Here is a 24,285-nt window from a genome sequence, read left to right as displayed (position 1 = left end):
TTGTTTGGGGACAGTATGTACACTTCCCTCAGAGTCTTATTATGTGTGTGTGTTGAGCCTAACAACACAATTCTATATTTAAGACTCTTATTTTGAAGTGCGAAAGGAAGTGGTTCTTGAACTGTTCTGCTTTGATAAAGGGTTCAGCTAAGAAAGGCTGTTCGTCCGGCTAGCTAACATCTCTCTGTTACAAAAGTATTTAAAAGGCCTCCACCACCTTTGAATGGTTTGTGTAGTTTCTCTAAAAAAGCAACAATGACAGAAATGTTACATCTGTCAGAAATCTGGCTAATGTGAGCTAACCTACTCTTAAGATTTATGTTTGTTTTGTACAGTAGACCCCCACCTATTTGTGATTCATCATTCACACATTCACCTCTTTTTTTTCTGTGAAACGTAACTAAAAATTATTTGGTGAAAATCTTCTTATTTGTGGATTTATTTCGTAGAGCATGTCTAAAAATGTTGATAAAAAATGCAGCTGTGGAGGCTGAACTACCTCGGCTCAATGCTAACTGACATGCTATTGGCTGGAGCCTCCAATACAGGAACGCTATTTGTTTTCCTTGGTGTGATTGGTTGTACCCCCAAGAACTGAGACAAAAAAGGCTGTAGATGCTAGCTTCTGAGGTAGTGAAAAGGTTAAGGTGCATTCAGTGTGTAACTGCATATTTAGCAGTTCTAAGTGTTTTTAGAGAGGGTGCTCTACATTTCCAATGTAGCTTCTTTTCAGTAGGAACTTAAAGTCAAATCAGGTCAAGTTTATGTATCCATTTCAGCAACAAGGCAGTTCAAAGTGCTTCACACCATAAAAACATAACACAGTTGTAACAAATAATACAACAGCAGTAAACGTTACATTTTCTGAAATGCCACCATCAAAATCATCAAGCAGATATACATCCAATTTATTGATCAATGTTTGTTAATATTAATCAAAGACAATATTAAATAGATGGGGTTTTAAGCTTTGATTTAATGGAGCTCAGTGTTTAGGCATTTTTGCAGTTTTCTTGAAGTTTGTTCCAGATTAGAGGAGCATAAAGACTCAATGCTGCTCCTGGTTCTGGCAAGGACCAGAAAACCTGAGTAGTCTGGAAGGTTGATACAACAATAACAGGTCTTCATTGATTGATTGATTGATTGATTTTTTTGTGCTAAGTCATTCAGTGATTCAGTGTTTTAACATTTATTCTCTGAGCTACAGGAACCCAGTGGAAGGACTTGAAAACTGGAGTAATGTGCTCAATTTTCCTAGTTTTAATGAGAACACAAGCAGGGATATTTTACTTTTAATTTTTTCATGACTGTCAACTGCATTTAAAATCAGAAACAATTAATTATGAACAGAAACTCTTTGAAACCTATCAAAAAGCATACTCCAGGTATACATTTTATACTCTTCACATCTGTAAAAATGAGCTACAAAATGAACTACAACTCAAAAAATACAATTTTGTAATTTTTTTCTATTCTTTTTGTATTTAACAATGCTATTATTATTATTGTTGTTTTATGTTTTTCAAATAAATTTGAGACTTTGGATCTTATGTCTAATCTAAACTTAATCCCAGACTAACAGAGCTGGACAACCATTGCACAGCGTTCTGCTGTCTCGTTTCTTCTGCCTCTGTCGGTGCTGTACCAGCAGAACCCAGTGTGTGTGAGTGAGCCGCCTGCGTGTATATCTTTAAAAGGCGGGACTTCGCATTTCTATTTGTACTTCTGACTCAGGCAGTGGGAGGGTGTAGAGGAGAAGAAGGGTGGGGTCATAGTGAGGGGTTGCGTTTAGGGGGGAGTGGCATTGGGCAGCTGAGTGAAGTTGGGAGCTGTGGAGGTTTCACTCAGCTGAGAGAGCAGGCAAAGGACAGCACAGGCTGTCTCACACTCCATTCAAACAAAAAAAGAAAAAAACACGGCCTAGAGGAAAGATAGAGGAGGAGGAGAAGAAGAAGAAGAAGGAGGAGGTGTAAACAGCTCGATGGCTATGTACGAACCTGTCTACCTGCCTCCCAACGCTGAGGAGCAGGACTTCATTCAAGCTTATGAAAATGTCAGAGAGAAATACAAAGGTGGGAGCCTACGGCACTTCTATCAGAGTGATGACAGCTAGAGCATGAAGCCATGTAAAAGATGGAAAGGATGTCTTAGCGTTTGTTGTTCTGGCCTGCTTGGGGTCAAATTCATCTATTTTTGGTGTGTCTGACTCCACACAGGTGCAAACATGCAACCGCAAACACACCTTACTCACACTAATGTGTGTTGAGAAAGTATTTGTGTGTGTGTGTGTGTGTGGGGAACAAAGCAGCAGTCACGCATGCTGCATCTCTTTGCTGCTGAGTGTTTTATTGATCGGCGCACATGTTTGCTGTCACTCTTCCACTGTCGCACGTACCATTGCCGAAGTCCAGTGGATTTGCAAGAGTGCTTCGCTTTGAAGTGCGAACGTAACGGCCGGCTCAGCGTGCTGACCTCTGACCTCGGCATTGAAAGGAGGGTTAGCTGAAGTCTGAGCGCCGTTGATAGTTATCGTCCATCCAGCAAGGACATTAACAGGTGCTGCTGAGCGACAGGGAAATTCATTAATTCCCCTGCAGGCGGGGTTTTTGGCTTTTCGTCTTCAGTTTTAAATGCCGTTTTATACCAAAGTTAGCTGCTGGGCGTTGCTTCACTGAATTGCTTTACATAGTTTCCTTTTTATGGAAATCCTCATGCTCTTCAACAAAAAAAACTAGAAAGTAAACCAGGAGAGTTGAAGATGAATTAGTGGAAATCTACCGCCACACATGGCTCATCTTTCCCTTTTTCACTTTCTTCTTTTGCGGTGATGCGAGCATCATCTTTCACTTCAGAGCCTATGGTTGCCTCTGTTTCCCTCAAATGTTAGCGCTTTTTCACTTTCTCTTTCGCTCAAGGTTTTCCCTCCCCCCTGCTGTTTATTCAAATATTTAAAAGAAGGGAAAGCTTCTTTCAAGGACTGGCCCATATTTTCTCCTTCCCATCCTGCTTTTAAAAGATGTTACCTGTGACTGTGTGGCTTATTGCCTGCAAAATGCTGGCCGGTGTGACTCGACCAATGGGATTTGTAATGTTGAAGTTTCTCTTTTTGCTGCTAGAGGACAATGAGAAGCAGGAGCTGCCTTTGTGGCAGGTGTTTATGTTCCATGTTCCTCTGTGTTCCCTTTCTTGATGGTGTCTGAGCGCCACAGTGGTCCACCTCTCCTTATTAAGACACACAGATGACACAGCCAGTTGGAGAGTGGCCTCATACCTGCCATGTGTCATCTCCCCTCTCTATTCAGAGTATGTTTCATTTGTATGTGGCTGTTGTCAAGGAATAACGTTTGTCGGTGTTCGCTTGTGCCACGTAAATGTGCAAGATAATGGGTTTTCAAGGCCGTGTTATCAGTGTGTCCGGGTTGACGCCAGCAGAACGGCTGCTTTGACTTGCAAAAGGCAACTTTTCCACATTTTGTCACGTCTCAACAAACGTCAAAGTATTCTACTGGGATTTTATTGGATGAAGTCAATTTGAAGTAGTGCTGAATTCCGGTAGGGAAATTGTACGTGATTTTCAATTTAAAGAGCATCCGTGGGCAGCAGTTTACAATCCATGGCAACTGGTTTAGCTCTGGAACGGGCCACTCTGACATGTTCATATAAACTATTCCTGGGTCTCCAATGACCCCACAAGGACGAGCGGTATAGACAACGGACAGATGAATGGATCTTCCGTTGCAGCTTTTGTTAACGGCTGTGATCCTGCCAGAAGCTGAACTTTCGCCTCGGTTTAGAGTCTTAGACAGATTTTCTTCCAGGACTGCCCTTTTTCAGCTTCACCCATCTTCAATTAAACTCTGACCAGCTTCCTGGTTTGTGCTGTAGAAAACCCTCTCCTCTACGGTCCACAGTGTGGATTGTATTTTAAAGTTTACTTGAATCCCATCATGAATGGTTTTATCAGGGAGATTGAAGCTTTTGAGTAGAACAACTTTGACAAAACATTGTTGCTCTTTGACAAAACATAGTTTGTGGCAAATTTGGTTTTATTTCAACAACAGTTTTCTTTTTTCCACATTTCTATAAAGGCCAAATGTATGGAGTGCACATAGTAGCATTTTTGTCCAAGTATTTTCCCACATGAGCTATGGATCTTTCCAGCTCCTCCATAGATGCCCTGAACCTGTCAGAATGCTGTCAGGTTGTCCCAACAAAATTCATCAAACTCTATGGTTCTACATAATGTAAACATGCAAAAAATATAAGGGTTATAAATACTTTTTATGGCACTACAAATTATGCCTGTTATGCAATCTGTATATGTTTTCAAATCAGATGAAGTTGAACCGCTCTAATTTGTTTAGGCCCACATTTACGCCTGACACGTTGTCATGCTTAGTTCCGAACGTTTGAGAAAATTTTTTCCCCCCAATCTAAAAACTGAGGTGAGATAATACGAAAAGTTTTATCTAACTGCTTAATGTTTAAACCTTCAGATGACTCGACTATCCGCTGCTTAAAACTCTGAGCTGATATCATGTAAAACCTCGACCAGCTGTTAGAAAGTTGCTTCTTGCTATCTTCTGCGTGCTACCATGCAAAGAGCTAATTTGACTATGTAATTAACAAGTCCCTCTCGCTGCATCTGATAGGTGTGTGGGCGCGCGCGTGCGTGTGTGTGTGTGTGTGTGTGTGTGTGCCTGCTGGTGCTGTGAGTGTTTGCTTTGTTGCAGACTAATCCTCACATTGGCATATTTGTGTTTGTATGTTTCCCATTAAATCCCACGGCAGAACCGTAGCAAGAGAGATTTTCCTACCTCTCCACCCTTTCTTTGTCTGATGACACTGAGTGTGTGGGCTCCGTGTTTTCATAGTAAAATGATAAATGGTATTTAATATGCTTTCTTTCAACTCCTAGTAGTAAACTTTGTCCCATGCTGCTGGTAAAAAGGCTTTCCAACTCACATTTGTAATGAGGAGAGGGTAACTACATCACCCGGTGGAGTATCCATACGCCTTTAAAAAACTTTTCCACAAACATTGTCGCAGTACAACTATGCCTTAAATGTATTTTGTTGGGATTTTATATGATAAATCAACACAAAGTATCACAAGAGGAAGCAAAAGGAAAAAAAAAAAACTCACTTTCAAAATGCCTCACGAGAATAAATCTAGAAAATCCAGTGTGACTTTGTATCACTCAGAAAAGGTATTGCAATCATCTGCAGCTGCTCTGTGAAATTCTCAGAGGTTCATTGTCAACAAGCAGTGCCATAAAGACCAAGCAACACAACTGACAGGTCAGGGATAACACTACTAAGCAGTACAGTGGATTGGTATTCGTTGAGGATAGGGACCACAGTCGCACTCGAATATCTGAAATCTGGAAATACTTGATAACCCCTCTAAAAATGCTTGTAACTGCCTACTTTAATAGTTCAAACAACAAATAGGTCTTAATATTCATGAATACACTCAGTTGAAACCATCTTAGTGCTACTGTGAAAGCTAACATTGTAATGTTCCTGATCTATTCATTTGGGGGTACAGCCAATCAGCGCCAAGGAAAAGAAAATGTTCTCGATTGGGTGCTTTGTAAATATTAGCAAATAATAAGTAAAGTAGAATTACACACACCCAGCACTTTGACAGAAGAGACTGTCAAAAGCACATTTGTGTGTTAGAATGATCCAGTCTAGGATCTAAATATAAATCCAACCTTTTGGATTTACTGATTCAAAGATGCCGACTCACAGGTGTTTCACTCTGACTGTTCATGACCTGTTCTGCAAAATCTTCAGTTTCTATTATGCGCAAATCTGGTAACGAAATCAAATGATTTGTTGTTGCAGCAAATCTTGCTCCTGCATAGGATCGTGCTGGATATGAAATCCTGTCAAACCTTTTTGATGTCTATCTGTCGCATTAAAACCCCAGCTAGCTTTGTCTCAGTTAACAGTTACTTTCCACACAACAATCCCTTGGGACAATATTAGCCAGCGTATGTCTCTCTGCTGAACTGAAGTCACGTGTGTCTGCAGTCTTTCCAGTGTTTGCTCTGTTTTTGCTCTTTCGGTTGGCGTCTTTATAAGTGAATTTCATGCTTCTGATGCTCAGTGGCAGGGCACTGAGGGCAGCTGACCCTGGAGTTCACTGAACAGTTGCCAATGTCAATGGTTTATGTGTCTAAAACAACTTCTTAGATCAGCCCATAAATTATCATCAGCCATCTTTCAAGAACACAATCCAGAACTGAAAATCTGACTTGATTTGACATCACAAATGCTTTCCAAATGAATGAGGGTCCACTTATAGTTTATCAGTCAGTCCTGTCTAAGATTACTCACCGCTGTCTCATTGCCTTCTCTGAATTGTAGACGGCTGGACGGTCAAGGCTTGGCTGTCATCCCGTTGTCCTCGCAACTCAATTTGTCCCGGCAGCTGATGCTGATGTTCCTGGGTTTCTTTAGCAGGGAATTGCCCCCATCATGGTGGCAGTGAGGGCTTTTTATAGTGCACAGCCACAGCTAACCTCCATAGTCTGTCTAAATATAGCTGCAGTCATGTGCCGTTTAGTTATGAGATATGAAAGTTTCCAGAATGTTCTTGGCTAGAGAAATCAGACTCTTTTGAAGGATGAATAATTTGATTTTATTCTAGAATAAAATTTTGACTTATCTCTGTAGCTTATAGAGATGATTTTCTCTTTGTAAATGCTGTATACTCTGCTTCAGTTATAAAACATTTTTGAATTTGATTTAGTCACGCGTTACTATGGAAATATGGGCTGCAAGGTTGTTTAGATAGTAGTTTTTCACACTTTCAAAACTAAGAGAAAGTAGCAAAATTGGGTATATATATCCATCCATCCATTTTCCTTCACCCTTGTCCCTCAGTGGGGTCGGGAGGGGTGCTGGTGCCTATCTCCAGCTCACGTTCCGGGCGAGAGGCGGGGTACACCCTGGACAGGTCGCCAGTCTGTCGCAGGGCAACAGGGTATATATATATAATATATATATAAAACAAGGCAGTTCAAAATAATTTACGTCACGAAAGCATAAAAATCATCAATTGAAACATTAAATTTTTTTCCAAATGCTGTCATTACATATCAAATGTTGATGTGTAATTAGTTTTTTTATGGTGCAAAAGTAGCTCTAAATAGTTTGTTTTTTAGTATAGATTTATTTATTTAGTGAAACCAAAATTTAGCGTACTTTCGTTGATGCAAAGGATTAAAAATGTATTTATTTTTCATTGCGTATTTTATCTAAAGTTTACGGCTCAGTTCTGGCCTTTACTGAGCTAACTTGTCATGGATGGAACAGACGAGATGAATGTCACAGGAATGCAACGAGATTTTCGCTATCTCTTTATCGTAACAGACAAAAAGTTTCACTTCTCTGTTAATAATCTTAATATTGTACACACCTCGTTTTTTTTTTTTTAACTTTCTTCCTTCCTCAGCGTTTACGTCAGTCGGTGATGTTTTTGGACTGACACATGCCACTGGGCTACAAAATCCAGATATTGTACACCATTTAGTCATAAACGGTGACTAAAGTGGTGACTTTCTGCTTGTCAGGTTGTTGCTTTATTTCCATTTGTTTTGATGTTTTAAAGCATAGAAAACGATTATCTCAGCCTGTTCTGTTTTTGGATTGGCACCAAGCCGTCAGGTTTGATTCATCTCCGCAGCTGCAGTGCGGTCGACAGCGGACTAACGCTGCTTTTCAGGTTTGACTTTTAGAAAGCGTTGACAGATTTAAGGCAGTTTTATGACTTCAGCTGGTTATGTAAAGTCAGTATTTTGTAATAAATGTGGCATCATACTCTGTAGGAACTTCAGCTTACATGGATTTTACCAGATGTTTCTTAGATTATTTAAATCCAAAAACAAGGTGCGATCACCAAAATGTATCCAATATTCATTCATTCATTCTTTTTTTTTTTTTTTGTCCAGTAAAACTCCACTATTTCCATCTGTCTTGATTTCATATAACTAACAGATTCATAACTGGAATTTCTTAAAGTTTGACCTTCTCGCTCCACTCTATCTGGCAATTACCATTAGAAGAGCAGTTTTCATTTATTTTTAATTTGACCAAATTCATATGTTTCTCATAAAAAACTGTTATAAGTGGAATAATCTACTAAAGGAACTAGAACTTTTTCATCAATATTAAGGAATTATTGACTAAAACCAACCTCGTATATCTTGCTGAAAAGTTACTTAAAAGTTAGTTTTGTCTTTTTCTTAGTGTACTAAAATATTTGCACTAGAAACTAGACCAAAACCACTTGGTAAGACTTTGCGTTTCTTGCAGTGTACATGACATTTTTGGTAAAGTTTTCTCTCATCTACAGTCTAGCCAAATGGGGTCAATTTTTAACGTTTTTAACAACTCTCTGGTACCTTTTATGCAAACTAGACATGAACAGAGTTGGCAGTGGAACTTTCCAGCCACTCTGTTTCTGTCAAATATGAATTCAGATAAAGCGCAGCAGTCGGTGCCTGACGGGTGTAGCTTGATGAATCAGCTGGGATAAGCATTGTGCTGTGACAGCTGATAAAGTCGGAAAGGAAAAACAAAAAACATTTCGATTTACTTTTTTGTTTGTTTTTCTCATTTACGCCCACGCCTTCCCTTTCTGCCTGGAGTAGATCAGCGGTGACACATGGCTGAGGGCGGAGGTTACACCGGGGCAGGGTGTCATCGGTATTGAATACGCCGGGATTCCTTCAGGCCCATTTAAGGGAGAGAAAGAAGCAGCACCGCAATCTTCAGCCAATCTGTTGACCTTCGTGTCAAACAGCTAATAATTTTGCAGAACAGAGGCTGCTCGCTCTTTAAACGCCTGATGCTCTGGTGTTTATGCCTGTTAGCATGCGAGAGAGACGGAAGCCGTAAAAAATAGCAAAACAGTGTAGACAGGTTAACGTTTGATCCAGAGGTACAGCTACAGAATATTTCCATACATGCATCATTTTGATTTACACTCATAAATACTAACGGTGTAACTGTGTGGGATGTAAGGTTTTACCAAACTTGGACATGTTAGGTTGATAATACTGAGGCATTTTGTTCTCCTTTTGCTTTCAGCTTGAATAGCAGCTGACTTCTTGAAGCTCAGAAATCCAATCTTTATCCGCTCAGTGAATGTATCACACGTTAGCGCTAAGAGAACAAGCTAACAGCAACACTTTGGTGTGATTTCTGTTTCATCATCGGCTCAGTTAGAGAAAACACAGCAGGTGTTGAAAACTATTTGAGACACTATCTTTAAGGGACTGCTGCCGATTCAAGATGCTGAAACAAAGCCAGAGTAGAAATGTTGCTACTTTGCCCTGTGATGTTGTTGCAGTTTTAGTCGTTTCATACCTTCAAGCTGGCGAAGGATCAAGTACATCCGTAGGACTTTCTGTAAATGTCTTTCCTGGAAGTTTTCTTAGTTAATTCATTTATTTACTTCAAGCATTTACAATTTGAAATAAACTTGGCATGTGTTGATATAGATAGAAGAATTTAATGGAGTAGTTTGAAGAAAAAAAAATTACACAGTCGACTATACCATAAGCAACAATCAACCGTCCATACAGAGAGATCTTTAGACATAAACCAGGTGATTTGTATATAAGAAACTAATATTAACAAAGAAAAATGATCTTTGTAATGTTGCCACACTCTATTGAATCAATATATTTCATCATACATTGAAAAAATATGTTTTATTATTTTCTTAAAAGTAAATATTGATCTATTCTCAGATTTGTTCCGCAAATTCGTTGCATAAACTTCATATAAGTAATTAATAAAAACACTGTTAATAATACTTTTTAACTTTTAATTGAAAACAAGAAAAATTAGGTCTCAATAAAAAAACGGAGATCAGAAATAATCTGCAAATCTCTGATTTGAACATACCTATTTTCCACTGATTAATTGATTTTTATGTAGTTTTTTTTTTTTTTTTTTTTACCTGTTTGGTTTCATCGGTTGTTTTAACTTGTATTTCTGTACACCTAGATTCTTATTTTTTACTCTCACATGTAAGGGTTTCATAGAAAGTTGATCTATTTCATTCGTCTTTACAAAGTAATGCCAATGAATAAATTCGTTGTGCGCAGATCGGAGCATGGGCCGAGCCTCTCAGCCTTCGGTCTGCCTGAACATTGCTGAGTCGAGCTGTTTCACCGCTGCTCGGCGATTTTGTAGATGACAATGTTTGCGTTTTATTAAATCTGATGTCGTGTTTGCTCTCACTCAACGTGCAGCGCACATCCTGAGCAGCAGCCTGAACAGAGTGGCAGCTGTCATCCAATCGTCAGCCGTCAGAAACCTCGTGGTATTTCAACTCCAGTTTCTCCTTGATTTTCACAAGAGCCGTAACACACAGCTTCCTGGTTTTTCTCGGAGGAAAACCAAAAGGGGGGTGGGGAAACACATTCGTGTGGAAACTATTTAGGTTCCAACACCTGTGTTTTGTCTGATACAAAGACTCTTTGTGTCTTTGCTTTGTGTGTGGGGCAGGGCCGTGACGCTTTATTAAGGCTGTTATTAGTCTGGGTTTGTTGCTCCAAGGCTCTGCTGGGCTGTGAAAAAGTTACAGGGGAAAACAAAAAAACATCCTTAAGAGAAGAAGGAGGGTTTACTGTGTGCGTGCACGAGAGTCTGTGTGTGTTACTGCTCCAACACACCTCTAAACATGGACAGGTCTAGTTAAAAAGCTCCACCTCCGAAACAAACGAGAGAATCCCTCCCACTTGTTTCCCAGGCCCTCATACCAATGTAATTATCTTTAACGATGGAGGAGGCATGTACTTGCTGTACATGTCTGTAGAAAAACCTGGCTGCATGTACCCAACAACATGCTAGTAAAACTAGAAGTATGGACACACATGTAATCTGGATTTATTAGAGGAAAAACACCTGCTCTCATGCTGAAGATGTAGTTTTCCAAATTTAGACAAGTGTTTCTGATTGATGTCAAGTTTTTACTAAATCAGGAGGAAGAAAACATCTGTTTAGTCTCTACTGTTTGGCATCATATACTTTGTCAAGGAAAAGTCAGTTGTGCTTTAAAAGAAATAGACCACTTAAAATGATCGGTTTCTATGATTTTACAATCTATAGGTATATGTATGAGTAAAGCGAACATTGTTCTTTTACTCTATGAACTACTGACAACATGTCTCTGAAATTCCAAGCAAAAATCTATTATTTATTTGCAGAAAATGTGAAATGGTCAAAATAATGAAAAAGATGCAGTGCTTTCAGACCTCAAATAATGCAAAGAAAACAAGTTCACATTCTCTCTCTCTCTCTCTCTCTCTCTATATATATATATATATATATATATATATATATATTTATTTATTTATTTATTTATTTATTTATTTATTTATATATATATATATATATATATATATATATATATATATTTATATATTTATATATTTATATATTTATATATTTATTTATATATATATATATATATATATATATATATATATATATATATATATATTTATTTATTTATTTATTTACTTTTATCTATTATCACTATCAAACTACCATTAAGACATTTTCCAAAATCTCCTGATCCAGAAATGCTCACAACAGAAAGCGGGTCGAAGCTCAAAAGCATCAAATCAAACTATTTTATTTGTTTACAGCTTTTCGATTAAATGTGTCCAAATCCGACCCAGTGAAGCATTTCCAATCAAAGGCAGATATTATGTGATAACCTGCGGTAGCTGGCCTGTGTGTTACTTTACAAATCTTGTAGACGTTGACCAAAACTAAGATAAACAAAATGAAATGACTAGCATGAAAACCAAGCTCAGCAGCCTAGTTAACATGCCGTCCGGTTAACTAGCTTGTTACGTTTCTGCGCTTCGCTGATGCTGAAAGTAGCAAACCTCGAGTCTAATAGCAGCAACTACTAAAACTGCAGAGTGTTGTTTTTAGCAAAGACCTGGTAGCTTTATGGCACGTTTAGTGATTGTAAAAAAAAACAACAAAAAAAAAAGCTTTAATGTTGAAGCTCGTGACCGGCCGGTCAAAGTTCAAAGGTTTTCCGGCTGAAAACATACGGATTCTGGTCGCCTGCTGATTTCTCTCCTCATCTCCAAATAGGTGCCATCTGTTTCACGGCAACAGGAATAATTAGAAATCTCTGTTTCCACTTTGAAAGGAGCGTATTGTTGTACAAAGACAAGAACTTTTTATGTAGACTCTGAAATTTTTACGCACAATCACTCCTGCCCAGATTCCACCTGGAAGCTGGAGTAAGAGGAGACGTCTCCCTCTTTCTTACCAACTGGGCTTCTGGGTGATTTCCTTCACACATGATCTGATGGTTGGTAGCGACGTGTGCGTGATGAGGCTTACGAGAGAGAGTGTGTCCTTCTCTGTCTTGGTTGGTCCCGTCACTTCCCAAACACAGAAGGGCTATGAGTTTATTGCAGGCCACTGGTATTTGGAGCAACTGGAGCCACTCGGCATGATGGCCTCCACACGGGCCAGGAATGTCCCAGCAGGTCACCCCACACAGCTGACAGCTACACTGTTATGACATTGCATGCTAGGTTTTCACATGGGACAGCAGATTTGCCACAAGGAGTAACTTGTTACATTCTTCTCTGTTAGCGGAGCGTTAAATCTCCTTCGGTCCGAGACACCGATGATGAGGGAGTGAAGCTTGCTTGCTTTGGCGATGACAGAAATGTGTTTTATTAAAAACTACCGTAAATGGTAAGGATGCCTTTGAGGCCTGCAAGAAAAGCAGAAACCAGGGTTACATGATAGGCATGGTCCAAAAATGCTTCCGAGATGACACATTAGTGCAAAAGTAAACAAGGTCTCCCACGCTGCAGCGCGCCCCGTCAAAGCGTCGGGTCCCCGAAGGGCGTTTCCGCTCTCTACCGAGATCAGAGGTCAAACGACAACACTGGGGGAAAAAAAACGACTGCTGTTTGTTTTCTTATCTCAAAGTTCAGATCATTGGCAATTCTGGCTTTCCTGCAGAGCCGTCACTACACTTTGGACACAGCTGAACTCTGCTGTGTTACACTCGGGAAGTATTTGTTGTGCCCCATGTATTGTTTTCACAGATTTGACTCGTGTGATGTTTTTACCTTTTGACTCAGCAGATTGCTTTCAGCTGCTGCTGTCGACGGGTAGCTGAGTGTTACAACCTCTACTCGCGTTCTTCAAATTCATACTAGGATTTTAAAGTTGAAGGCCAGCAGGGGCAGAGATGAAAATACCTTTTTTGTCAGTCAAAGCATGTTGTCTGGTCAGAGGTGAGTCAAAGACAGTGACACAGCCTTAAAGTTGAGGTGCGCTGAGAATTGGCCTTGTGATCGGAATCATTTTCAGCTTGAGCTGCCCCTGACAGGCATAATCTCAGAGCACTGCCTCACTGGCAATAACACTCTTTGTTGTGAATGTTGTTACCGAGTGAAAAAGAGTGAACTTTTACTATTTTCAATACCAATAAGGTCAAACAAAACATAAAAAGTGTAGAAAACGTCTAAATTGAGATGTCACAGTTCATTCAGGTGGTGAGAGAGCAGGATTTTCCACAGGTAACAGGAAGGCTTGATGTATTACAACGAAATTGCTATTTTGTCTGGGTGAGTTTAAAACATTTGAACACTTCAGTTAAGGTGCTAAGGGTTCACACTCGCTAGAAAATGAACAAAGAAACCCTCCTATTTAGGTAATAACTGTGCTAAGTGTGCTAGCTGTGCTAATCACTAATAAAATATGCAAAATATGTTATACTACCTTTACTTGTTTGTGGTAACAAAACCTGACTCAGGTCCCAGATTAAGAAATTTAATACACAAATAAAATAAATAAAGTAATTTATGTGATGTATAGATATGTATATTAAAACAATTTGTACGTAAATAAATATGACCTTTTGTAAGTATATATATTTTACAGCAGCTTGTTTCTCACTCACACCGTGTGACATCACTTCTAATGTAAATAATAAAATATTGTACACAAGAGGCCAGAAAAAAATAATGTACTCTTCTTGTTTTCTACTATATTGTATTTATAAAAGACAAATAATTGTTTAAATTAGCTAAAATCAGAATCATCACCAGAAAATTGGCCCAAGAATTTCATATCTGTGCTTATTGACTTCCTTCTCTTTGGAAATTAGAACAGAAAAATTTAATATGTAAAGAAAAGGTCAACTTCTTTATGTCACCCCGATACATTTAATGATGTTTTAATGATGTTTTAACACTTGTGAGTCAGTTGATCCAGGACACTCATGTCTTGCTGACGGCTAAAGGGTTAAAACTTCCACTTGTAGACCAAACTACATGCATTTCTGGTGACTTCCACCAGGAGACAGTGTGTAGCTGAGGGTAGCTGCAGAATGAGTCATTGGTGTCAATTCTAGGAAGGCTGAAGGATCTCAGCAGGAATCAATATAAGTCACTCACACACACCGGACGAGTCTCATCACCTTTTCTGGGAGCAGAACGTCGGGGTCAGCAGCCAGAGTGGCGCCGCAGGCAGAAAATCCCCGTCCCATGGAGCACAGACAGAAAAAAGATGATGAGGCACAGAGAGTGTGGGAGTGGAGAAAAACAGGAAGCAGAGATACTGGCAGCGGGAATGAAGCTCAAATAAATGATAGCCGATTTTATTTTTTTTATTTTTTGGAGGAAGAGGAAGATGTACCAGTGGGAGCAAGCTCCCTTTAACTTGGCTCTGATCGTGTGTCTGGTTGTTTCATGCTGAGCAGTTAGTTGTAAATAAACAAGAAAATACAAATATAGCTTAACATAGCTATATTTAAAAGGTATGAGTCTAAAAACTAGGTACACCCTTTGATTATGCAGAATCCAATCATAACGTTTAATCAGGTTGCTGCTTTTACTTTAAGTGGGCCATAGCACAGCAATGCTGTGATAAATTGGTTGCTGTGTTTCTGATCATTTTCCATTTAATGATCCAGTTTTAGTCAAGTCAAGCTTATTCGTATATCACCAGTGTTGTGGTCAAGACCACCTAACCTGAGACCAAGACAAGACCAAGACCAGAGTGTATCGAGACCGAGACAAGACCAAGACTTTTAGGGTCTGAGACCAAGTCAAGACCAAGACTGAGGGAAGTCGAGACCGAGTCAAGTCCAAGACTAGCGGCTTGCGCTACATGACACAATAAAATGTAAAACATGATCAAAATTGCTTCTCAATTTGATCTGAAAGATCCATATTCCTATAAAAACACCTAGATATTAAATACTTAATACATTTTACCAATATTAAATATTCTATCTCTGTGCTACAATGTGTGGTCATCTCGTGCCATCCCTTAAAAGATAATGCCCCTCGGCGTTTGGCCATATTGCTCATATCAGAAACCACCACTGTCTGCACCATTAAACATAGCAATTGAGGCAACGCCCTGACAGTAAACAATGCTAAACTATGAACACTGACCAAGGAGCAACAAGCAAGAAGTAACCAAACAGAAGACGCTCATTGTGACTGTTCTCACCTCTCTCCTGCTACATGAAGCCAGGCAGTCTGACACCATGGCACACATTACAGCTGCCACTTTGAACCAAAACAATCAAAGAACAATGTGCATGCTGTGGGTGCTTTTTCGTTCTTGTGCTTTAGTTATTTGTTAATTTTAAAAATATCAATGTACTTAAATAAAATAATGATAACTACTGCAGTGTACGCAGAGCATTACAAGAACAAAGAACGGGTGTTCTGTCAGGTCAGATTGTCCTACACTTAGCACCAACTCACGGCTATATCTGTCAGACACGTCATTACCATAAGATTTCATTTAATCAGCAGCATAGAATCATGATGTAGATCGTCATACACTTTATTATTAACAGTTGTATGGCATCCTGACCTAGCGGTTAAGTAGGTTAATGAGTTTTACATGGGCGTGTTTTGTAGCTGACTCCAGCTGCAGCCAGACCCTGCTTTAAATACACTTTGAAACCACAACAACACATGTATATCTATGTAGTTATCGTTGAAAACAATTTAATGACTTATTTGCATCATAACTTGCTACGTATGGTGAACCGACAACTCCTCTGACGGTCGGACTTCTTAATGCGCATGCACAGGCATGGTACTCACTGCATGTATGCTATTCTGACAGCGTATGGTAATCTGATAGAACAACGGCTCTCAGGGACACTCCAGTCCAATCTAATAAGTAAAGAGATGAGCAGATTAATTCTACTGTTCCTGAATGTCACATCACTATATTGCAGACTTTTGGACACAGCGTTGTCCCATATGTGCGACAAGTCAGTCAACACCTCCGCACAATAATTCAGTGCAGTGAGTGACAACTTTTTTTCATCACAAATAACGTGTCTCTGTACAGCTAGCTTTGCTAACATCACGTCATCGGAGCTTACCTTTCTTCGTGCTACTTTTCTAAGTGACGAAAAAAGTTAGACGTTGACTCCACCGTCTGTGAAAGCGAAGAGTTGCTGAGTTAGCTGTGGCCATCGGATTTCTTATGATTTATGCAGCGCTATTCTATTACTGACTATTAGACAGACATCTTCTGCCGCTCAGAGAAAACAACTGCGCATGTCTCAGAGCGCCACATGCAAGTGAAAGGTTGGGAGCGGAGGGGAGTAACAGAAACACGTTATTGGTTGGATTTTAATCGGTGTGTTTTGCATCTAGTGAAAACAAAGATGTTAACAAATAAAGTGGACAGTATGCTGTACGTTTAGTGATATTTTCACAGTTGCGGTCTCGACTGGTCTTGAAATAAAATACTGAGTCCTCAGCGCCCGAGACTGAGACAAGACCGAGACCAAATCCGGTCGAGTCCGAGACGAGACCGAGACCATCAATAAATGGTCTTGAGACCGATCTCGAGAACTACAACACTGTATATCACATTTCAGCAACAAGGCAGTTCAAAGAGCTTTACGACATAAAAAACATAATAGAGCAATCAGTTATGATCATCATCAAAATCATCAGCATTAATCAAATATATTCATCAATTTTCCAGTTATGATGAGTCAAAGGCAACTCTAAGCAGATTTAAAGGAACTCAGTGTTTCAGCTGTTTTGCAGTTTTCTAGAAGTTTGTTCCAGATTTGCGGTGCATAGAAGCTGAATGCTGCTTGACTATGCTTGGTTCTGGGGATGCAGAACCAGAAGACCTGAGAGGTCTGGAAGGTTGATACAACAGATTTTTAATGTAGTTTGGTGCTATGTCGTTCAGTGATTTATAAACCATCAACAGTATCTCAAAGCCTATTCTCTGAGCTATGGGGAGCCAGACTATAGAACTGAGTGATGTGTTCCATCTTCTTGGTTTTAGTCAGAATGCAAGCAGCTGCAGCAGGATTGATTTTTTATTTTTAGTTTTTAGGCAGACCTATGAAGACACTGTCACAGTAATTGATGCGAATAAACATAAACACACGAACAAGTTTGTCTAAATCTTGCTGAGACATTAGTCCTTCAAACCTGGAAATGAGGCAGGTTTGAAGGACTTCTTCAGGTGACAAAAGGCCGACTTTGTAACTGTCTTTATATGACTCTGAGGGTTCAGGCTTGAGTCCTTCACCACACCCAAATTTGGGACCTGATCAGTTGTTTCAAGCTTTAGCTGTGGGAACAAGCTCCTGGAAAAGTATGACGAGGTGTGAAGTGTGAGATGTTTGTGGTGAAATGCTGTGAATGGTTTTCTTCTTCCATCGAGGTGACTGAGCATCTCTGATTTAGTTTTCTTTCAGCTTATCAAACTCATTCTCCTTTTGATTTTAACATTTATCACACTAAGGCCAGCAAAGCCTAAGATGGAGCTCTTTTTTTTGTACACTTTCTCTGATCTCTGCACAGGCTGACCTTGGAATGAATTTGCTCATTTCCCTCCTGGGAAAAGTGTCAGTGGCTTAAATATTTTCTGCTTCTGAATGATCTTTCTAATCTAGGACGATGGTGTCCAACTCCCGTCCTCAGGGGCGTCCTGCATGTTTTACAGATGCCTCCGCTACGAAACAGCTGATTCAGACGGACGAGCTGCCTCTTCAGCATCCCATCAGTTTCTACAGAGGCGTTAAAAATGAACCATGCGTTTGATTCATGTGCTCTGAATACAGGAAACATCTGAAACATGCAAGACACACAGCAGTCCTTTGACACCTGAGAGAGGAGTCTGATTGATTGTCTTCAGTTTTCCTCTTTGCATTGTATTGAACACCTCTGAGGTATTTAAGGTTAAGATTCTCATCATGTGTGCATTAGTTAATGATTGTTAAATGTCGTTTTGAAAGCATAAGTTTGTGGAAGATAAAATTTGATCATTAGCCTCATTATTGCTGAGCGCTAGGAGTTATCCTTGTGTTCTTCTGTGGCCTCGTTTTCCCGTGGCTGACCTTATTCAGGCATGACAGGGAAAGCACAGCCCCTAGTGGATCATTGTCCTCACAACAGCAGACCTGACTGTAAGAGAAAGGATCCTAGAAAGGATTAAAAGTTTTGACAGCAGCCGAGAGAGACGATTATTTACCGTATCTCTGAGCTTTGTGTGTAATCAGGGATGTGATCACATCCCTGATTAATCTGTTTATTCTCACCAGCTGAGTCTGAGTAAGACAGAAATGACAGTAGTCTCCAGTGAGCCTGGTTCAGCTTCTGAAAAACGAAGTCTGTGAACCCTGGTGTGGGTGGGAGGGTGGGGAACCATTTGGGTTGGGGGTATTTTTACTCCCTTACCACTCGTCAAAGCTTTGTTTACTTGATTCGTGCTTTTCTTCCCTTCCTTCTGTAAAGAGAATGTTTCTCAGAGCAGAAGCTTTCAGTGTTTGTGTTTCTGTTTTGATGCAGTCAAATTCCTCAACTGGTTGTCTATTTTTCTTTTTTTATTTTTTCTCCCCTCGACTCTTGGGACAGATGGAACCTGTCGTTTTGTTTTTTGACAGTCGGCGCGGGGTTCAGTCACTTTCACTTCGCTTCGTCTCTCTCTTATTTCCCAAGACTCCACATTAATTAATTTTCATACAAAGGCTGAAGGAAAATCCCTGCCTTCAGAGGTTTTCACAGCTGGCTCTTTGCCTGTTCGGATGGGAAACAAAACAAATGTCATCTTTCTAATCTTCTGCTTTTCTGCGCAAATACAACAAATCAGTCACACTCCAGCAAGTAAAAAAAACAAAAAACTATGTTGGCTTTTATGCAACACTGAACCAAAATGTAAACTGTAAATACATAATTTCTGTGCTTTGGGAATTTCTTCCCTCTGAATGAAATGTTTAGATCTGCAGTGTTCACACTGCCCCCCCCCCCCCCCCCTTTGGAACTGTTTTATCCCAGGCTGATTGGGGAGTTTGCTCTCCTGCTGACTGCTGCCTGGAGCTTTAAGCCCCTGCATTGGGCTGGAGATTTGACTGGCTCAGTGACCTCAGCCAGGAGGAATGTTTTGTCTGGACGTCCGCAGCAGGACTACCAGCCTGATGCACACAAAGCACAGAAGCCTCTGAGCCGAGAGCCAGCAGCACTATGAAACACACGATACTTTGTGTGGACATCGTTTTTGTGTCTGGGAATTTGTTTTTTTCTCTTTTTCTTTTTTGGTTGGTTACAAGTTTTCTACAGTAGAGGATGAAAAAAATGCCTGCACAGACAATAAGACTGTCTGTGATGTGGAAACAGAGTTGATAAAATCGCTGATTATCACACAAGATAAGGGAAATAAAAAAAATGTTTAAGTTTCAGATTTGGTGAAAACAAGATTAATAAATAATTAATGAAAAAAAGAACAATTTCACAAAAAAGATCAAGATTTCAGAGATTAAGATTATGAAATGTAAAATATCAAGAACTGAAATAAATTTAAAGGCAAAATATAAAAAAATAAGATTAAAACAACCTTTGCTAATGTCTTTAGTTTGCCTTTAAAGCTTTGACTACTAATTAGCTAATTTATTTCTGCTGTTGCTATGTTTTAAATTATAATTAATGGCTGTTAGAGTTCCTAAAAAAAAAAAAGCCATGTCCTTGGCCAGACGTTTTACTCGTTGTAATTCATCGGCCTGTTTTTAATTTTGAACAAGCTGTAGTGACCATAGCAGGAGGAAAAACTCCTGCTAAAAAATCCACATCTATCAAGACTTAATTTTTTTTATTTGCCAAAATGTGTCTGCCATGTTCTCATTGGCGCACTTTGTTGAAATTACTGGATGGATTTCCGATTGCTTCAGTTCTTTTACTAAATTTCAAAGTGTACACAAGCTTCGCTAGCGAACGCACGCCGTGGTTTCCTGGTTGAGGTAATAGCTAAAACTTCAAATTTAAAGCCTCTAATTGATCAGAACCAGGCTGCATTTGAATGACTGAAGATGTTCTTATTTGTCCTTTTTTTTTTTATTTATTTATTTTTTTTACATGTGACATGCTGAATGACAGTAAAGGAAATCCTACCTTCTTCCTTGTTGCATTTTTAACATTCCTACAGATATGAAATCTTAGTGATCTACATCTGGAGAATGCTCCCCTGATGGACATCGGACTTATAGCAGTTATTTGCTTTTTAATGAAAAAGTGTGTCTGACATTACTGCAGTGGTACTATTATGTTGACATTGCATATTCACTGACCGCACTGCAAATTCACCAAGCAACAAAGTAAAGAGAGAAAACATACCAACATGTGAAGCATACTCCAGCTTTTGTCCTAAGTATTTTTATAAATTAGTTTAGGGGAAAGTTAATATGAAGCAGTTGTACCTGTGCTATATTGTTTTTATTATTATTATTGTGAAATAACTTGTTCCACTAGCTCAGCACTTTGAGCTGAGCTGCTGTACTTTCCGAAAGGTTTCCTGTAATTTCCTTACACTTTGAGCCAGTATTCCTGTACTATTTATAAATGGTCTTATTAAATAGTTTTTCTTGGAACAGTGGCTGATTTATTTTATTTTTTTTTCTCATTTTCAGTCCACTGTTAGACACATTTTTAGATTGTTTTTTTTTCCACACCAGTAGATTTCTGTAGTGAAAGGATGATAAATAGGTCACAAATAGATTAGCGAATAAGCTATGGGAGCCTTAAGCTTTTTGTTGCTGCTTGTCATAAAGACACAATTGTGTATAACATGCAAAGCTGAAATAAATTTAAAAGAATCAAAGATTTAGAGTCTGCTACCATTCCCTTTTCTTTCTTTTTGTGATTTAAAGTGGATTTATGTAAAATCAGCTGTTTCGAGCTTTACATCATGTTATAATCTTATTCCTTCATCAAAAACATACTCTGAGTGCTGCGTTGATTGTTTAAGCACATTTGAAAAATCCTTTCGACCACAAAGCTCCTCACAGGAGCTGCAGCTTCTAAGCGTCTGAGCAGCTCTTTCCCTCTCAGCTCCTTCAGACTAGCCAGCAGCAATTAGCAAACACCTGGTGGAACTGAGCTCATTATTATACGAGCTACTTCTCAGTGCAACACTGGTAAAAATGTTGTTAAAGGATTAACGGAGGAGCCATGTTGTGATGACTTCCTGAAGGTGGAGTTTCAGAAAGAGCAGGAGCTTCTTAAAGAGACAGAGGCCCAATTTCAAGGCTTTAAATTTGTCATATTTCAAAAGTACAGCATTTTTATAACAACTGAAGCTAACATCGTTGCTAACATAGAGCTATGTGCCTGAAAAGCAAACAGTTCTGCTTCTTTAATGGGTTATTTTTGGCTTTTGTAATTCAGCAGGAGTAAAGTAAACAAAATCAATCTATCTTTTTTCTCAAACAGTATGGGTGATTTTTAAGCAATATGTTTCTTACTGCTGGTACTTAGTGACAACTGCAGCTCATTTTGGTCTGCGTAGAAATTGAAGATACTTCCATGTATTCCTGTGTTTGGGATTGGTGGCAGGATAAAAAAAAGGGGTAAAAAAAGTGGTGCTAGGAGACTGTTACTAAGCATTTAGTCTTTTCTCTCTCTCTTTTTCACACATAAACATCACCATCATCCTTTATTCTCTCACAAGAAAAACAGATCTTTACTTTATTCTCTTTGATTCTCCTCATATCAGTCTCTGCATCAGCCAATCACTCTGATTAGCTTACCTGAGTCCGAGGTCGTTTTCTCACTGAGTGAATTTGCATTGCAGTGAAGATAACAATCCAGTTGTATTTGAAAAAGGAAAGGGAGGAGCTTTGGATTCTGCACAGAAAATACTTCAGAGTGTGCATATGACTGAGAATGAATGAGTGTGTGTGTCTGTGTGCGCCTCACATTGTTTATGACAGGAACCAAAACAGAGAGGAGAGTCCCGGTCAGTCGACCTGCTGAGCAGGAAAGTGACCAAAGAGAAAAAGAGTTGAGACACAGGAATCTGCTCAGACAGGGAGACGTTTCTGTCATCTCATCAGAGGAAGGACACCAGACTACTGAGGCATTTATTTTTTCATCATTCTCTGAGAAAAAGAGCCTAGGAACCCCAAATGGAGTTTCCCATCTCCATCCAGAATGAGATCACTTTACTGAAAGGTATTGTTTTTTTAATTCTGATTTGAATTTACAGAAAAAACTTGCTGTTTTTTTTTTTTTTTGACAATATGAGACTTGTAATGGAAACAAAACAGCTAAGAGTAGAGAATGGAGAGACATTGTGCTGCGGTTTTGTTAATGCATCGGAAGGGAGGGGTGGCTTGGAGTTATTGTTAGAAAGGCTGAAGAAATATTGAGCTTACGCCGTGTGAGAAACCTCAACTCTGCTCCTCATTGTTGTTTTTAAATGGTCTGGTAAAACCTCATCAGGGCGCGTTCAACCAGACTGCTGCTGCAGGGAAAATCACAAACTAACCCTGCAGAGCTGCATCACCTTTTTACATCTCATCTCACCGCAAGTTACTAGCATGATCTCATTTAACCAATGTTTGTAGTTTAGTTCTCTTCATTTGCGCCTCTGCATCAGTATCAAGATTATAGTTGTTATGTTACTATGGTTACGTCTTCCCGACACGTTGCTCGTCAGGTTTCCCTGCCACCTCAGAACCAGTTCTGTGTGTGCATGTGCTGCTTCGAGTTTCTATCTTCAGCGATGGCACAGTGATATGACGGCCGGACACTGATAAGAGTTAGACAATACCGTAAACTTTCCCGCATGTCGAGTTCTTTTGGACGTGGACGTGTGGACGTGTGGACATGTGGACGTGTGGACGTGTTCGAAGCTAAAAGTTGCAGGAAGCTCTGGACAAAAATAAAGACAGACTGTAAACACGGCGGTAAATGTTGGCTGCGATTAAAACATTTTTTTTTTTTTACAATCAAAGCCATGGATATCTGCTCATCTGGTGCTGGAATGCATCAAGATTCAAGAACTGATTCGTGTTCTGGGAAGCTTTAGTGTGAGAAAGGACTCATGAGTCATTCGTTATAAACTGCAAGTCGTTATTTTTAGCAATTGATCTGTAGATTTGACAGTAGTGTGAGAATCCAAAGGGCTTAGATGAATAACTGCAACTTTCATACTTGAAAAATCCAAAAAGGAAGTCCATATAAAGCAGCCAGGCGAGGTGTGGTTTATTTACTTCCTGTCCGTATGTGACTTGCTGCGTTTGCAGACAGACTGTTAACGAGCAGGAACAGCTACACGGGACATAATGACCAAAATGAAACAAACAAAAAAAAAACTCTATGTCTTCAGTTCTGCATGATGCATAAACACACTTCTTTTCATATTTCTTGCACAAGTTAAGAAAATGTAATCTTTGTTGGCAGTGGATTAAATACCAGAATTAAAAACATGCTTTTTCAGTTGAAATCATGCAGCAGAAAAAGCAGAAAAACAGTGTGGAAGGTAATGGAGTGAAAAATTAGATTTTTCAGCATTCATTGCAAATAATAACAAAAAACTATTTGGGATGAATGCAGCTCTGTGTTTCCCAACATTGGATGCTTGAGAATCCAATTCTTATTTATCTTTGTGTGCCGGCTTCTGTTTTGGCATCAAACAACGTATAACTGGATTTAGAAAAAAAAAAATCTGATCTTCATCCTTACTTATCCACCACTGATCCTTACGGAGATCCAAACTACGCCCACATTTTGGGTCGCTGGATTGTGTGCGAACTTGCTGAGCTGTGCATTTATTGACGATTAGCTCGGCTCATCTAAAATTTACTTTATTAATTACTCCCATTTATCGTCCTGTGAAGGAAGAGTGTTTAGAAAACTGCAACCAGTGTCTACTGTTGAGCCTGAGATGTGGATGATTTAATGAAATGTTGCGTCACTCAGGTTTGTGTAAC

The 24,285-nt window shown here is 39.4% G+C and overlaps 1 protein-coding gene across 4 annotated transcripts in view; it reads left to right on the top strand.

Moving 5' to 3' along the window:
- The first annotated feature begins 1,767 nt into the window (after positions 1-1,767).
- plecb (plectin b) overlaps positions 1,768-24,285 on the top strand; it is a 115,553-nt gene continuing 93,035 nt past the window's right edge. For 2 of the 4 annotated variants that reach the window (XM_088014277.1, XM_088014275.1), the window contains exon 1: positions 1,768-2,072. In XM_088014277.1, the coding sequence (XP_087870403.1) occupies positions 1,982-2,072 (91 nt within the window). In that variant the 5' untranslated portion in view covers positions 1,768-1,981. Of the gene's footprint in view, positions 2,073-22,140; positions 22,523-24,285 lie in introns of those variants that run through there. The other 2 variants (XM_088014279.1, XM_088014278.1) reach the window with 1 other exon arrangement.

The sequence above is a fragment of the Poecilia mexicana genome, unplaced genomic scaffold, assembly GCF_051168715.1.
Source record: "Poecilia mexicana isolate PSO_F unplaced genomic scaffold, ASM5116871v1 scaffold_16, whole genome shotgun sequence".
NCBI lineage: Eukaryota > Metazoa > Chordata > Actinopteri > Cyprinodontiformes > Poeciliidae > Poecilia > Poecilia mexicana.
The sequence above is the reverse complement of the archived record's forward strand: the minus strand, read 5'-3'. Positions and strand labels throughout refer to the sequence as shown.